The sequence below is a fragment of the Pituophis catenifer genome, unplaced genomic scaffold (assembly GCF_029215685.1).
Source record: "Pituophis catenifer annectens isolate HBS135680 unplaced genomic scaffold, rPitCat1.0.hap2 SCAF_3, whole genome shotgun sequence".
NCBI classification, from domain to species: domain Eukaryota; kingdom Metazoa; phylum Chordata; class Lepidosauria; order Squamata; family Colubridae; genus Pituophis; species Pituophis catenifer.
Window position 1 is genome coordinate 212558605 of NW_027256883.1, and position 15229 is coordinate 212573833.

General features: G+C 42.5%; 1 protein-coding gene across 1 annotated transcript in view; it reads right to left on the reverse strand.

Moving 5' to 3' along the window:
• The window catches only part of CSNK2A1 (casein kinase 2 alpha 1), a 53275-nt gene that overhangs the window by 6372 nt on the left and 31674 nt on the right, over positions 1 to 15229 (reverse strand). The window contains 9 exon segments of the mRNA XM_070941836.1: positions 869 to 969; positions 2871 to 2972; positions 4724 to 4834; positions 6084 to 6167; positions 7847 to 7870; positions 7872 to 7895; positions 7897 to 7908; positions 9162 to 9212; positions 13558 to 13659. Of these exon segments, the coding sequence (XP_070797937.1) occupies positions 869 to 969; positions 2871 to 2972; positions 4724 to 4834; positions 6084 to 6167; positions 7847 to 7870; positions 7872 to 7895; positions 7897 to 7908; positions 9162 to 9212; positions 13558 to 13659 (611 nt within the window).

Sequence of the window (15229 nt, forward strand, 5' to 3'; positions counted from 1 at the left end):
GGGGTCCTTGGTGCTCTTCGAGCTTGGTGGTTTTCTTGCAGACATTTCATTAATACTGGAGAATATCACTGGTGTTAGAAGGGGATTGTGGGAAGGAGGAGGAGGAGGAAGAGGAAGAAGAGGAGGAGGATTGTGGGGTCCTTGGAGCTCTCTGAGCTTGTTTGTTTTCTTGCATCGGTGTTAAAAGGGACTGACAGCAAACCCCATTTTCTTCTGGCACTGATGATGTTACCTAGTTGGGTCATGAAATGTCTGCAAGAAAATAACCAAGCCAAGGAACCCTCATTTCAACCCTTGGTTGCAAATATTCTCTTTTGTTGGTATTTTGGGCAGAATATTTACAAAAAAAATAAAACCCCAAATTTTGCAAACCCAATAAATCACCACACACACACACACACACACACACACACACACCCCGGTGACAATCAAACAGGTCACTTGATGATCTCTGTATCCCCCCTAGGGTCCCCAGGCCCATTGGCAAAAACCAGGTCTTCAGGGTCCCAAAGAGACCCTGTTCCCAAAGTCAACTGTCAATCAGGATATTTGGGCAGTTCAAACGAGGATAAAGAATTATTGCAAGCTTAACTTTTCTACATGAATCTGAGCTACTAACAGTCAAGGGAATTGAGCGGGAACTAAGAAGGCATTCAGGCAAGATGGATTTAGATCTCTTGTGAGCACGCAGGGACTCGTTGCTTATAACACGTTAGACCCCTCCCCACCATTCCCCTTGGGCTCAGCCTGGTTATCTCCTACAGCAACTGGACTTTCTTGGATTTTCCATTCCCCTCCCTTCCTCAAACACCCACAGAGAGAGAGAGTTTGTGGAAGCCCTCCGTGTCCTCAATCAATTCCATCCTACCTGCCCAGGATGTCGTTGAAACGGGGGTCCAGCTCAATGTTGTATTTGTCAATATAGTCGTATAGGTCTTCTGTTCCCAACACTTTAGCTATTCTCACCAACTGCGAAGAGACAACGGGAGATTGTGGATGTAATGATAAAAAAAAAAAAAATTCAATACAGATCGTCCTCGACTTACAACAGTTCGTTTAGTGACTGTTTTGAGGTACCAGACGAACTGAAAGAAAGTGACTTATGACTCTTTTTCACACAACTGTTGCAGCATCCCCTTGGTCACGTGATCAAAATTCAGACGCTTGGCAACTCATACAAGAGCCCATCTTCTGGAAACTTCTCTCTAGCAGTTTGTGTGTGTGTGTTATAGCTATAGTGATCCTATGACCTTGCTATTGTATATGGATGCATGCATCCATCTATCTCTATTCATCCATCTATCTATCTATCTATCTATCTATCTATCTATCTATCTATCTATCTATCTATCTTACCTACCAGCTATCAGCTATGTGTATCAATCACCTGTCAGTTTATCTATGTATCTATCATCCATCCATCCATCCATATTCACCTTTCTCTACTCATCTATCTATCTATCTATCTATCTATCTATCTATCTATCTATCTATCTATCCTACCTACCAGCTATCAGCTATATATATCAATCACCTGTCAGTTTATCTATGTATATCATCCATCCATATTCACCTTTCTCTACTCATCTATCTATCTATCTATCTATCTATCTATCTATCTATCTATCCATCTATCTATCTATTCTACCTACCAGCTATCAGCTATGTATATCAATCACCTGTCAGTTTATCTATGTATATCATCCATCCATCCATCTATCCATATTCACCTTTCTCTATTCATCTATCTATCTATCTATCTATCTATCTATCTATCTATCTATCTATCTATCTATCTATCTATCTATTCTACCTACCAGCTATCAGCTATGTATATCAATCACCTGTCAGTTTATCTATGTATCTATCATCCATCCATCCATATTCACCTTTCTCTATTCATCTATCTATCTATCTATCTATCTATCTATCTATCCTACCTACCTACCTACCTACCTATCATCTATCAGCCATCTATTTATTCATTCATTCATTCATTCATTCATTCATTCAATCAATCAATCAATTTATATACCACCCTTCTCCTATTGGACTCAGGGTGGTGTACAGCCAAGGATAAAAAACATACCAATACAAAATTTAAAATCAATTAAAAGAATTATACAGCTTTGGCCCACAATTTAAAACAATTAAAACCCAATTTACACTTAAAAAGCTAAAAAGAGCTAAAAAGGAGCTAAAAAGGGGGGGCACCTTGAAGCGCACCCAGAAGACCACTAAGCCAATATCTATCATATATCAATCACCTGTCTTTCTATCTATGTCTTTGTATCTATCATCCATCCATCACTATTCAGCTCTCTCTCTCTCTCTATCTATCATCTATCATTTTCTATCATCTATCTATCATCTATCATTTTCTATCATCTATATCATCTGTATCATCTTATCTATCAGCTATGTATATCTATTTGTCTATCTATGTATCTATCAGCCATCTATCCAACCATCTATCCATCCATCCATCCTCATGAAAATGGGCTCCAGCACAAGTCCGAAAGCTCAGAAGACAAAACCTCCAGTCCTGGTGACCAACCCAGATTAGATCCTGCAACATTCCTGCCTGTGTGAGCCAGGCCACTATGCCAATTCTCATCGCTTCAATGGCCAGGAGGTGGAATTGTGAATTTGAAGGGACCCCAAAACAGCGCCCTGAAATGAGCATTTTTGACTACAAAGGATTTGTAGACCCCCATTCAAACACTGCGCAGACAAAGGGGGGGGATGAAACAACCTACTGAGAGGACGTTCCATGGGTCTACCTGAGCATCTACCTCTCTGTCCATACCTGGCAGACCTGGCTGACCACATGCCGAATATGCAGGCTTTGCTCCCCGCACTCTTCTCACCTGATCGTAATTGTCATGACCGTGGAAAAAGGGCTCCTTTCGAAAGATCATGCTGGCAAGCATGCACCCCAAACTCCACATGTCCAGGCTGTAGTCATACATCTACGAGAAAGGGAAGGAAACTCATTAGCATGGCTCACTCATAGATTGACATGGAAAAGACTCAACCAGCATGGGCAATGTTCTCATGGAGAGGTTGGACGGACTGCATCACTCCATGACTCTTACGCTTACTCAGAAATATAATTCAATACAATGAATGTCCAGTGATATATTTTTTTTTAATTTGATTTATACGCCGCCCTTCTCCGGAGACTCAGGGCGGTTTACAATGCGTTAAGCAATAGCCTTCATACTTTTGTATATTTATACAAAGTCAGCTTATTGCCCCCACAATCTGGGTCCTCATTTTACCTACCTTAGAAAGGATTTAAGGCTGAGTCAACCTTGAGCCTTGGCGAGATTCGAACCTGCAGTAATTGCAGGCAGCTGGTCTTAATAACCAGCTTAATAACAGGGTGCTTTAGACCACTGTACTACCAAGGCTCTTCTTTCTTTCTTTCTTTCTTCCTTTTTCTTTCTTTCTCTTTTTTTCCTTCCTCCCTTCCTCTATCTATCTATCCAGCCATCCACCCATCTATTATGTTTGTCTGCCTGTCTCTCTGTCTAACCACACTATCAAAAAAAATGTGGAGACTCTGGAAAGAGTGCAGAGAAGAGCAACCAAGATGATGAGGGGACTGGAGGCTAAAACATACGATGAACGGTTGCAGGAACTGGGTAGGTCTTAATGAAAAGAAGGACCAGGGGAGACATGAGAGCAGTCTTCCAATATTTGAGGGGCTGCCCCAGAGAGGAGGGGGGTCAAGCTATTTTCCAGGCCAGACTGTCAAGTTTCCAAAAGATGCCCTAATTAATTCATGAGCCATGATCCAAACTTCAAAGGAAATATATTCATTTATTAGGAGCACCATTCCGGCAATACTGGGATGCAGTTAGGACTGATCCTACATAGATTTACGTTCCCCTATGACCCTGTCTCCCCCCTCCCCCCTGGCCATGTCATAAATCACATTCTCCAATTAACCACTTTGGCTGGCTGTGAAACCTAACACCCTCCTTCTGATTGCGGTCAGGAAGAATGTATGGAATTCACTTCAGTTCTCCCTCCCTCCTGCTCATGGCAACTTGAAAGCTTTGCAAGTTGACACAGACAAGGAACAATGGATGGAAACTGATCAAGGAGAGATTCAACCTGGAAATACGGAAACATTTTCTGACAGTGAGAACCATCAACCAATGGAACAGAAGTTGCTTTCGGAAGTTCTGGGAGCTTCAGAAGTTGTGGATCCATCCATCCATCTGATCAACTTATCATATATCTGTATCTGTTATCATCTCTCTATCTGTATCTATTACCCAGTCAACCTTTGCGCCTACGGTGGAACTAGAACTCACTGTCTCCTGGTGAGTTCGGCCAATGCCCAAAGTCACCCAATTCACGCCTAAGGTGGAACTAGAACTCACAATCTCCTGGTGATTGGCCCAAAGTCAACCAGTCAGCTTTCATGCCTAAGGCGAGACTAGAATTCACAGCTTCCTGATGACCGATCAAAAATCACCCAGCTGGTTATCCTACCTAAGGCGGGACTAGAACTCACCGTCTCTTGCTTTCCAGCCTGGTGCCTTAACCGCTAGACCAAACTGGCTCTAAATATCGTTCTTTCTTCATTTCATTTTGCTTCCTTTTTGCTCCTAGGACCTAGGTTCTACTGGGACAGTAGCCCAACTGCTGGTTCCGTCCATCCCCTTTTCGCAGGTTTGTGGTCATTCCACATCAAGAGCACAAATACCTGATAATCTACGAGGAGTTCTGGTCCTTTGAAGTATCTGGAAGCTACTCGGACGTTATATTCCTGACCCGGATGGTAGAATTCAGCCAAACCCCAATCTATTAGCCTCAGCTGGGGAAAAAAAAAAAAAGAGCAGAGATTAAGATGGAAGGTGAAATATTTTTCTTTGGTTCTGTTGTGGTCCGCCAGCAGCCTGCAGAGCTGGCAGCGGAGTCGGAGAGTGAGGAGGCTGGGGAGGAACATGGGCCAGTCCTGGAGTCTGGGGAAGGCTCGGACGAGAGCTCTGCGTCGGAGGCAGAGACGGGGCCAGGGCCACCGGGGAGTGATGTGCGGACTCCAGAGCCTCCAGGGCTGGACAGCAAAGAGGCAGAGGTACAGGAGGAGCCTGTTCCTAGTGCACGCATGCGCAGAGCTGCCAGAAGGCAAGAGCAGCTAAAGCAAAAAGGACAACTCGGGAGTAAGGCCAGGAGATGATTGACCCCTCCCAGAAGGCTTAAAAGAGCAGCAAAGGCTTTTGGGCTCTTTGTAGGAAAGCAACGTTGCTACATTTGTTTCTTGTCAGCATCTCCTGCTTCTGAACTTTTGCCAAGAAAAGCCTTTGGCAGGGTGCCAAAAAAGACAAAGGTTGGTGATAAGGCCGAAGGACTGTTTATGAAGGATTTGTTTTGGAATTAATTTGGACTAAGCTGAGAATGAAGTAATTCTCAGCTGATCTAATAAAATATGTTTGTTTAGGACTGATTGTGTCTGGTAATAACTACTTGGGCCTAGGTCACAACAGGTTCGCAACGCTCAGGCACTCGGCAGCCCCCCTGCCAGAAGGGAATAACAAAATCAGAAACAGGTTTCCGGTAGTGATGTCACAGCGGAGCGGAGAAATGGGACTCTGTTATCCTCACCCGATTTCTCCTATTTGGTGACCCTTATTGGGCATTGCGAACCCCAGAGAGGTTAGCAAAGGCAGAGGGGAAGCCCCGAAGACAGCGTGGAGAAAGGCGATCTCCCGCTAGAGCGAAGGGAAACCCCTTGGTGCCGACGGCAGAGAAGACGGCCAGTATGGCTGATCTGAAGCTGTGACAGCTAGACAAGAGGCAGGAAGGCAAAAAATCAAGAAGCAACGTGGATGTGTTGGGTGAGAACTATTCAATTCTAATTCTCTAATTCGAACGAAGGGAAAGGAAGGGAAAGGGAAGGACCACCTGGATGCCAAAGTCCAGAAGCTGAACCATTTTTGCACCGGCTAAATATACCAAATTTCTCTTTTTCTTTTCCTAATCTTTTTTTAGCAAGACCTGACCCACAATGTACACAGCCAAAAGTTATCAGCTCGCTGAAGGACAGGGAGAGAAGGAACCCTCACCTTTCGATGCTCGTGGTCAATCATGACGTTGTGAGGTTTGACGTCTCTGTGCATGATTCCCATACTGTGGCAATAATCCAGGGCCTGGAGAAGAGGGAGACGCCCCAACATCAGAAAGGAGGGTTTCATATATGCATCACATCCAAAGCAGAACAAATTACAGGGAGTCCATTTTGCGAAGGGCCACAATTCACTGTAGCTGCTCAGAAAATGGCAGCCGCTTCAGAGGTTGCCACATGTCACCCAGCAAGAGCGTGGCCTATCTTCCTTCCCTAAGCTGAGCTCTGGACATCTTTGAAAGTGTACAATCGCTGATGTGGGGGTGAGAGGAGGGTGTGTGGCACGGTGGTGTGGGATGCAGCCAAAGGCCTATGGGGACCCCGGAAGGTGGGAAGCAAAGCATGAGGTGTCTTGTGGGGGACGGGGGACATTTTGTGAGGCAGGGGCCTGGAAGAACCAGGCCATAAAATAAAACCTCAAACCAGTGTTTCTCAACTTTAATCCTGCGGACTTCGACTCCCAGAATTCCCCAGCCAGCACGCGGAATTCTGGGAGTTTGAAGCCCACCTGTCTTAGACATGCCCAGGTTGAGAGACATTTTCTTAAGCAATTGATTCAAGGTAAGAAAGGTGAGATTATCAACTAATGGCAACATTGAAGAGAAAGCAATCTTACTACTCTGAGATTCTATTGGTTACAATGCTATTAAGAAGTAGGGGAGGGGAGGGAGAAAGAAAATAGAGAAGGAGGAGGGGAGGGGAAGGAGAAAGAAAATAGAGAAGGAGGAGGGGAAGGGAGGGAGAAAGAAAATAGAGAAGGAGGGGAGGAGGAAGGGAGAGAGAAGGGAATGAAAGGGGAGGAGAGGAGAGGAGAAGAAAAGGAAAGGGAGGGGAGGAGAGGAGAGGAAAAAAGGAAAGGAAAGGAGTAAAATGAAATGGAGGAGAGGGGGAGGGGAAAGAGGAGAGGAGAGGAAAAAAGGAAAGGAAAGGAAAGGAAAGGAGAAAAAGGAAAGGGAGGGGAGGAGAGGAGAGGAGAGGAGAGGGAAAAAAGGAAAGGAGAAAAAGGAAAGAGGAGGGGAGGGGAGGGGAGGGGAGGGAAAGGAAAGGAAAATAGAAGGACAGAAAGGGAAAGGGAAAGGGAAAGGGAAAGGGAAAGGAAAGGGAAAGGGAAAGGGAAAGGGAAAGGAAAGGAAAGGAAAGGAAAGGAAAGGAAAGGAAAAAGGAAAGGAAAGGAAAAGGAAAGGAAAGGAAAGGAAAGGAAAGGAAAGGAAAGGAAAGGAAAGGAAAGGAAAGGAAAGGGAAAGGGAAAGGAAAGGGAGAGGAAGGAAAGGGGAAGGGAAGGGGAGGGGGAGGGGAGGGGAGGGAAGGGAAGGGAGGGGAGGGGACGGAGGACAGAAAGGAAAGGAAAGGAAAGGAAAGGAAAGGAAAGGAAAGGAAAGGAAGGAAAGGAAAGGAAAGGAAAGGAAAGGAAAGGAAAGGAAAGGAAAGGAAAGGAAGGAAAAGGAAAGGAAGAAGGAAAGGAAAGGAAAGGAAAGGAAAGGAAAGGAAAGGAAAAAGTGGGAAGGGGGACATGGACATGGACACTTCTGAATTAAGAGAGATATGATTCATCTCTTCCTGGTCTGTCTTAACCCAAAGAAACTTGCTCAAGCCCTCAGCGAAAGAAAAATAAGTCACTATCCACTCTAAAATGAGCCGGCCTCTCATTTCTCAAACTCTTTATTTCCGGACTGTCTCAAAAGACTTCACAAAAGGCAACTCAACCTTCAAGATTTCATACATGTAGAAGCCGAATGTCATAGTCCGTTAACGTCGTGGTATAATTGCTGTGGGAAATGAACACAACGACACGGTCCAGATGAATAAAGCGGCAACCTTCTCTGTTTCTACCCCAACAAGGAAGTTAACTGCGCTCAATCTCACCCTGTTTCTTGGTTAGGAAAATATTCCCACAGGCCAGAGTGGGTCAACCAATGAGAGAAATAAAACAGAAGCTAGTGAAAGAGACTCTTTGTAGCTCAGGGTTGAAAGGGGGGGGGGCAGGGGGGGTGTCCATGGGGCAGATGTTTCATTATCCAATTAGATGGCATCTTGTATTAGAAGGGAGTGGGGGTTGATAGAGAGGAGGAGGATTGTGGGGAGTTCTGGTGCTCTCTGAGCTTGGTTGTTTTCTAGCAGATGTTTCATTACCCAACTAGGGAACATCATCAGTGCTAGAAGGGAGTGGGATTTGTGAGGAGGACGACAACGACTCTGGGGTCCTTAGGGCTCTCTTGAGCTAGGCCATTTTCTTGCGCAGACATTTCATTACCAAACTAGACAACCTCCATCAGGGCCAGAAGGGTGTAAGGGTTTGCTCTCTAGATACAAAGGGCTTGCCCTGCCAGTGTTGGTGGAACGTTCTTAATGGTGCCTGGTGGTGCAGCGGACTAAAGTGCTGTTAAAATAGCACTTAGCTGCCAGCTGCCTGCAATTACTGCAAGTTCAATTCTCACCAGGCTCAAGGTTGACTCAGCCTTCCATCCTTCCGAGGTAGGTAAAATGAGGACCCGGATTGTGGGGGCATAAGCTGACTTTGTATAAAAAAAGAACACCGCTCGGGGGGGGGCAAAAGCCCTACTAAGCAGGTATATAGAAAAGTATGAAGGCTATTGCTTAACGCATTGTAAGCCGCCCTGAGTCTCCGGAGAAGGGCAGCATATATAAATCAAACTAATAAACTAATAAACTAATAAATAAATAAATAAATAAATGGTTCCTGTGGTTTACTGCTCGTTTATCTAGTATTAATCTTGATGCTGATCTCTGCTTCTCTGGATGTGGATGGCTTTTTAAGCATTTACATCTTCCATCATTCAACACACATTTTCACCCAAATCCATTGGCAGCCACTCAAAAACGGAACGCAGGAGTTCCTCCAAAAAAAATCAGATCACTAAGGCGCTTCCCGCTTCATCGTCATCCCTTTGCTTCCATGTCCCCATCAAAGCTTTCTCTCCCCCCCTCCCCCCCCCTCCCCCCTCACTTAAGCCAAGAAATTAAAAAACGCTGCCCTCTCCCGACAAATGGAAAACCGTACCTTAAAATCTGTGTTGTTCACATGTTCAAACACCAAGGCAGGGGTCCGTGACTAGGAGAGGAAAGAAGGAAGGAAGGAAGGAAGGAAGAGAGAAGGTCAGTCACCTGGGGTTCCTGTTCTTCCAATGCATGATTTATTAGGCCGCATTAAAGGCTGCTCAGAGATTGACTGACTGACTGCCGGCCGACATTTCTAGAGTCCAGGAAAAGCTTAGAAGGAGAAGGCTGCATTTTGTAGAAAGCTGAATTAATTCTGAGGCCTGACCTGATCAAACCTTTCAGAATAAGCTTGGGGGGGAGGGGGAGGCGGGAACCAGAGGCAAAAACAGGAAATAAAATATCACTTTTACTATTTTAGGATCCTGTGACCAAAAACACCTGAAATGCTGAGCTACCTGATGATTATATAGTCCGGGAGGTTGTCTGGTGGGGTTATTATTCGAAATGAAAAAGACAACAGGCGTTTGTAAGCAATTTTATCCGTCATCCCCAGACCCGGCTTAAAATGTGCTATTTGCCTAAATCAGGTGACAGGAGATTGGTCTGCAACTTGTGAGCTAGACTCTGTGCCTCTGATGAACTAGATTTTATTTTTTTTAAAAAAAAATCTAGGATTTATTCAATTTATATGCTGCCCGTCTCCGTGTCGAGACACTGGATCGCTAACAACAATACAAAGACAGAATAAACACTGCCCAGAATCCCCTCTATGAAGGAGATGGTCAGTTTTAAAATGTGACAGGCAGACAGACAGATATACATATGGATGGATGGAGACAGAAAGATGATTAGATAGATGATAGAAGACAGACAGACAGACAGACATGGATGGATGGAGATGATAGATAGATAGATAGATAGATAGATAGATAGATAGATAGATGATAGATATAGATGATAGGTGACGGACGGATGGATGGATGGATGGAGATAGATGGATGGATGGATGGATGGACGGACGGATGGATAGAAGATATAGATAGATAAGATAGATAAATAGATGGTAGATAGATATGGTAGATATAGATAATAGATATAGAAATGATGACAGACAAAACAGAGAATTATGTAGATGATAGACTAATGATATAGAATTACAGATGCATATAGGTAGACAGATAGATATAGATGAGAGAGGGGGGATAATACTGTTATCCTCTATCTTTTCATAAATCAATTTTTTTAAAAAAAGGCCGGGGGAAGAGCTGACGTCGCGATGGAATGGACGGAGGATTCCTGGGCTCCAGGATCACCGCCGAAAGCCCCGCTGCTGGATGGTCCTTTTTGGACCTCAGTGTCTTGTTTTGACTGTGATAGTGGAGGGCACATCCTGACGATTCCAGGGACACCGCAAAGTCCCTGGTTGATCCAGGAGGAGCCCTTTTTCTAGCAGCAGGGTGGCAGCCATAGTTGCTACTGAAGTTGGGACACCTCCGAAAGAAGAATAGAAGTACTGTGAGTCGATGCGGTGAGAGACTTTCAATTTAAATAAATGTAAAGAACACCCTGAGATTGAAGTTGGAATTAAGTTGGAGTTAAAAGGAAATCAAGCGGCGAAAGTAAGCAGGAGTCATTTTTTATTCTCAAATTATTTACATTGGTGGAGTTTTAAAAAAATTTTTTTTTGCTTTTGACCGGGACTGGATTGAAAAGGATTGATAGAACTGAGAGTTTAATACCTGTAAGCCCTTGTGCCTTATACTTTTCCTTCTGGACTTAATTTTTCTTTTTTCTTTTTTGAAGATTGTTCTAATTTTTCTTTTTTTGTTTTCTTTTACTGACAAAAAATTTTTGGACTATAATAGCGGGGAAAATAGGAGTGTGTGTAATACTGCCATCTACTGGATTGGAAACTTTGTTATTCTTTTCTATTAAAACAGCAAGTTGAAACGATTGTATAACATTTGTTGCCATAACCCAAGGACTCTGAACTTTGCTGATAAGATTGTTGGAAGGACATCTGAGAGAGTTTGGAACTATCTGCTTTGTTTATTCAGGTGCTCTTCAGGAACTATCAGAAGTAGGAGTCTGAAGCAAAGGAGAGAGATTTGTTAATGCCTGGGCATAAGTATTGCAGAAGAAATTGAAATTTTCTTTTATTTTTTATTACTTTTTCTTTTTGTTCATGTTAAATGATAACTCTCTGTACATTTCCCCTGCTTAAAATAATCATGTTGGATTAAGGTATACAAGAGCCTGAAGATTGATTCTTGATTTTCACTTTCCTCTCTAATTGGCTATTTGGTCTTCCTCTGTTTTATTATTATTTCTCCTTTTTTGAATTTGATCTTCCTTTAGTGAATTTCCATTGTCAGTGGGACTACTCATTTTTTTTCCTTTTTTTTTTCTTCTCTCTCAAAGTGGATTAGGGTTTTGAAGAACCTGAAAAATTGTTTGTTTTTTCTTTTCCCCCCTTCTTTTTTACACTTTTTACTTTTTTGGGCTTTTTCTTTTTTGTTCTTGGCCTTTGGTGACTACTGGACAGAATGAGTAGAAAAGTAGCAACAGTTGGATCTGCTTCAACTACACCCTCCTCGTCGCCATCTGGAGGACAGCGATCAATTCAGACGATGCTTCAGCAGGAGAAGGATAAAGAAAAAGAGAGGGAGAAAGATACGACATTACAAATGATTTTTCAAACAGTCCAGAGGATGGAACAACAACTACTCAAGACAGTTGAAAAAGTGGTGAGTATACAGCAAATGATGTTGAAATATGAAGAGAGACTGCAAAAGCTTGAGAAAAATGAGAAGCAAAAAGAGGAAAAAATTAAAGATATAGATAACAGATTGGGAGAAGTTGAACGTGACAGGAGAGGACTAATTGGATGTGAGATGGACAAATCAGAATTTTATCTCAGATTTCAAAATGTGGAAGAAGAGAAAGGAGAGAATTTAGCAGAAATAATGATAGGAATGCTGGCTGAAGCACTAGAAATTACTAAGGAGAAGATGATGGATGGTGTGGATGAGATATATCGAATCTATACTAGATATGCAATGTGTAATAAGTTGCCACGAGAGGTGCATATAAGATTTACTAAGAAATCAATCAAAGCACAAATACTGCAGATTGTCAGAGAAAAAACATTGAAGTATAAGGAGAAAGAAATTGCGGTTTTGAAGCAAATACCAAGAAAAGTGAGAGATGAGGAGAGAATATCAATTTCTGACTAAAATATTACTTCAAAAAGGAGTGAACTATAGATGGCTAGTACCAGAGGGATTAGTGTTAACGTGGCAACTCCAAAGATACAGAATTGATTCAATAGACAAAGCGAGAGCATTTCATGCAGAATTTTTTTAAAGAGAAGGAAATGGAAATGGAATTTCAAACGACAGTAGCACCATAGAATTCCAAGAAGAACTAGCAATGATTGAAAAAGCAGAAGGCGCAGTAGGAGGGATTGTGGAACACAAAGAACAGTGTGAATTAAGATCAACTAGAGCAATAAAGCCTGCATATAAAGTATGAATATGGAAGAGAGAAAATTGATTTCAATAAACATAAATGGACTTAATTCAGCTGTTAAAAGAAGATATTTCACAAGTTAGGAAAATTAAAATTTGATATAATTTGCTTACAAGAAGTACATATTAAAAAGCAACATGAACAGTTATTGGTACATTCAAAATTAGGGAAAATCTTCACATCATTGCCACAATGTAAAAAAAGAGGAGTGGTTTTATATATTAGAAACAAAATACCAGCTGAACAAATATATGCAGACGAAGAAGGAAGAATGATGGTGGAGATAATGTATAATAATATGAAAATTCTTTTAGTTGCAATATATGCTCCAAATAATAATCAAAGTGACTTTTATAAAAGATTGTACCAGAAATGTATAATAAAGAACTGAGGTATTTAATTGTGAATGTTCTAATAGCAGCTAGAATTGTGTTTGCTAAAAACTGGAAAGGTGAGAAGATACCTACTGATGATGAAATTATTAAGAAAATTATAGACTGTGCAGAAATGAGTAAATTGACATTTGAACTTAGAGAACAGGAAGATAAACAATACTATTTATATGGGATTTGTTTTACCAATGGCTAGATAATAAAGCATGGAGATGAAGTATGAAATATGAAATTAATGTAATGATAAAATATATGAAATGCTTTTCTTATGGGAGGTAAGCCTCTGTTAAATAATGGCTAAATGAGTATACTGTTAAATAAGAAATTAAATAATTGGTAATTTTGGATATGGGATTGTGCACAAAAGAATTTTAACCGATTGACAACACTTTCTGTGATTGTATTAGAATGATGGTAGTTTTATGTTTTGTTTTTGTTTTAAATTAAAAAAAAATTAAAAAAAAAAAGCCAACCCCTTTGGACCCCTGAGTATTCCCTCAGCCCATCTGCTTGCCACCCATCAAAATTACTCACCACTGGATCTTTCACTATGTCGGCAAGGGTGATGATGTTGGGGCCACCTCGCAGGTTCTCCAGGATTTTGATTTCTCGTTTAATTTTCTTCTTTTTCACCGGCTGGCCAAAGGAAAAGAATCAGTTAGCTGGGATAGGTAAACCTCCAGGAGACCGAGGAGAGACCACTATAGCTGCAACCAGCATTTCTTACTGGTTGTGCTTATTGAATATATTTGGGTAACCAAAAAAAAAAAAAAGCTGCATTTAATTTTGCAGCAGAAAAGTGGTGACTGAATTGTGGGAGTTTGTGGAAGCAAATATTGTGTCATTTGAAAAAGAAAGTGTTTATAAATTCAGAGGAGAGATGAACAGGAGACTGTAGACGGGTTGTTAGACAGAGGATGCTAAAATCAATAGAAGAGACTATTTCTATTTTAGGATTAAACTGGAGGTCCTTGGTACTCTCGGAACTGAGTTTTTTTCTTACAGGCATCTCATGACCGAACTAGGAAACATCATCAAAGAAGTGGGGTTTGTGGGAAGGAGGAGGAGGAGGAGGAGGAGGAGGAGGAGGAGGAGGAGGAGGAGGAATGTGGAGTCCTTGTTGCTCCTTGAGCTTAATTGTTTTCCTGCAGGCGTTTCATGACCCAACTAGGGAACATCATCAGTGCTAGAATAGAGTAGGTTTTGCGGAGAGGAAGAGAACAATGACTGCAGGCTCCTTGGTGCTTTCTGAGCTTGGTTGTTTTCTTGCAGACGTTTTATGACCCAACTAGGGAACATCATCGGCGCAATGGGAGTAGAGTTTTGCTCTCTGTTTACTGCCTTGCTCCTTCCATTTTGCCAGGACAACCAAGGAACTACCAGCTCAGACCAACAACAGCAAACAACAAACAGCCCAATCAAAGAACCACCAAAAACATCCCTACCAACACTGACAGGGGCAACCACTGTGTATAAACAGAGAGCAAACCCCACTCCCTTCTAGCCCTGAAGGTGTTCCCTAGTTGGATCATGAAACGTCTGTAAGAAATCAACCAAGCTCAGAGAGCACCAAGGAACCCAGTCCTCCTTCTCCCTGAAAACCCCACTGCCTTCAAGCACTGATGATGTTACCTAGTTTGGCAATGAAATGTCTGCAAGAAGACAATGGACCTCAGAGAGCACCAAGGACCCTCTCTTCCTCCTCCTCCCTCTGCAACCCTCCCCCCCCATTTTCCCGCACTGATGATATTACCTAATTGGGTCATGAAATGTTTGCAAGAAAACAATCAAGCTGAGTGAGCACTAAGGACTCTACAATCCTCCTCCCTCTCCCTCCTCCTCCTCTTCTTCTCTGCAAACCCCACACACTTCTAGCCCTGATATTATTCAGGTGGGTCACGAAACGTCTGCAAAAAAAAAACCAACAACCAAGCTTAGAGAGCACCCAGGATCCCACATGATCATCTAGCAAACATACCATATTTTTCGGATTATAAAATGCACCGGAGTATAAGGCACAGCAAGATTTCGAAGAGGAAAACAAGAAAAAAATAGGTTTTGCCCTCCGTGCGTCTGGTTTTTGCCCTCCCCGGCCCCCAGGAGCACTTTGCAGGCCTCCCAAGCACTCTGTGCGTCCCATTTTTGTGAAAAACGAGCCCGTTTTTTGCAAAAATGGGACGCGCAGAGGGTTTGGGAGGCCTGCAGA